Below are 1,150 nucleotides of genomic sequence, written 5' to 3' on the forward strand. Positions count from 1 at the left end.
ACACCTGGACCATAGAAACCACACCTGGACCATAGAAACCATACTTGGACCATAGTCATTCTGTGTTTCTCTCTTTCCTGTCCTCTCAGACCCCAACCTGTTGAAGCAGATGGCCGGCCCTACTGAGCCTGGTTCTGGTTCTGATGGAGGGTTCTTCCTGTTAAATGGAAGTCATTTCCTCTCCTTGGTCGCCTCCATGCTGCTCAGGATGGGAGACTGAGACACAATCTGCTGCTTCCTTGAATAGATAACTTTTATAATTGGCTGTTTTAAAGCATGTAACTGTTTTTGTTCGGAGACCTGAGAGGACTTTTGCTGCGACTACATAAATAAACTGAACTGAATTTAATTTAAACACTTTAATTTGACCCAAACAGAAGAGCACAGAAACAAAAGGTGTTCACCACACACCGTAACGGTCCTAACGGCTCACCAGGGGATTGAAGGCAATAATCTTCAGGATGCACTCCAGCGTGAAGAGGCCGGTGAAGATGATGTTCAAGAACTTCAGCATCGACTCGTACGCGTCTGGAGAGTCGTAGAACTGAGGACAAAAACACCGAAATATAGAAGCAGGTGGTAGTTTCATTGCTTCTAACTTCATACTTTTGCCTAATCATCCCCATCTGAAATATTTTTAACACTATATTAAGTCTAACTAAAAGAAAAATCAAAGCTTCAATAGAAACAAAGTAGAATAAATACTGCTGCAACTATTACGATTTCAAAATAAGATCAACCACCAACGGTACATAAGACGCCCGTCCGAGGGTACAAACTTTGACAGTTCTATGATAGTCGGATGGGAAGCTGACACAGAGACAAGGTTTAAACTAAGGGGTGATCCGTGACCTTAACCTTTAACCCCGTGACCTTGAAATCAATAGGGATCCTGGTTAACCCATGAGGTGTCCAGCTGTGCAGTTGGACATTTTTGCGTAAAAGGTTGCAGAGTTAGAGCTCTGGCGAAGTTTTCTTAAAGAGGTTGCCTGTGACCTTGACCTTTGACCCCCATGACCTTGAAATCAATAGGGATCATCCTTAACCCGTGAGGAGTCCAGCTGTGCAGTTTGACACTCCTAACTTACACGGTTGCAGGGTTACAGTTAAGACAAGGTTTTCTCAAAAGGGTAACCTGTGACCGTGACCT

At 43.7% G+C, this 1,150-nt stretch overlaps 1 protein-coding gene across 1 annotated transcript in view; it reads right to left on the reverse strand.

Moving 5' to 3' along the window:
- cacna1bb (calcium channel, voltage-dependent, N type, alpha 1B subunit, b) overlaps positions 1–1,150 on the reverse strand; it is a 140,768-nt gene that overhangs the window by 39,668 nt on the left and 99,950 nt on the right. Inside the window, exon 34 of the mRNA XM_037979527.1 lies at positions 434–544. Coding sequence (XP_037835455.1) covers positions 434–544 — 111 coding nt within the window. The remainder of the gene's footprint in view (positions 1–433; positions 545–1,150) is intronic.

Source organism: Kryptolebias marmoratus, linkage group LG14 (genome assembly GCF_001649575.2).
Source record: "Kryptolebias marmoratus isolate JLee-2015 linkage group LG14, ASM164957v2, whole genome shotgun sequence".
Taxonomy (NCBI): domain Eukaryota; kingdom Metazoa; phylum Chordata; class Actinopteri; order Cyprinodontiformes; family Rivulidae; genus Kryptolebias; species Kryptolebias marmoratus.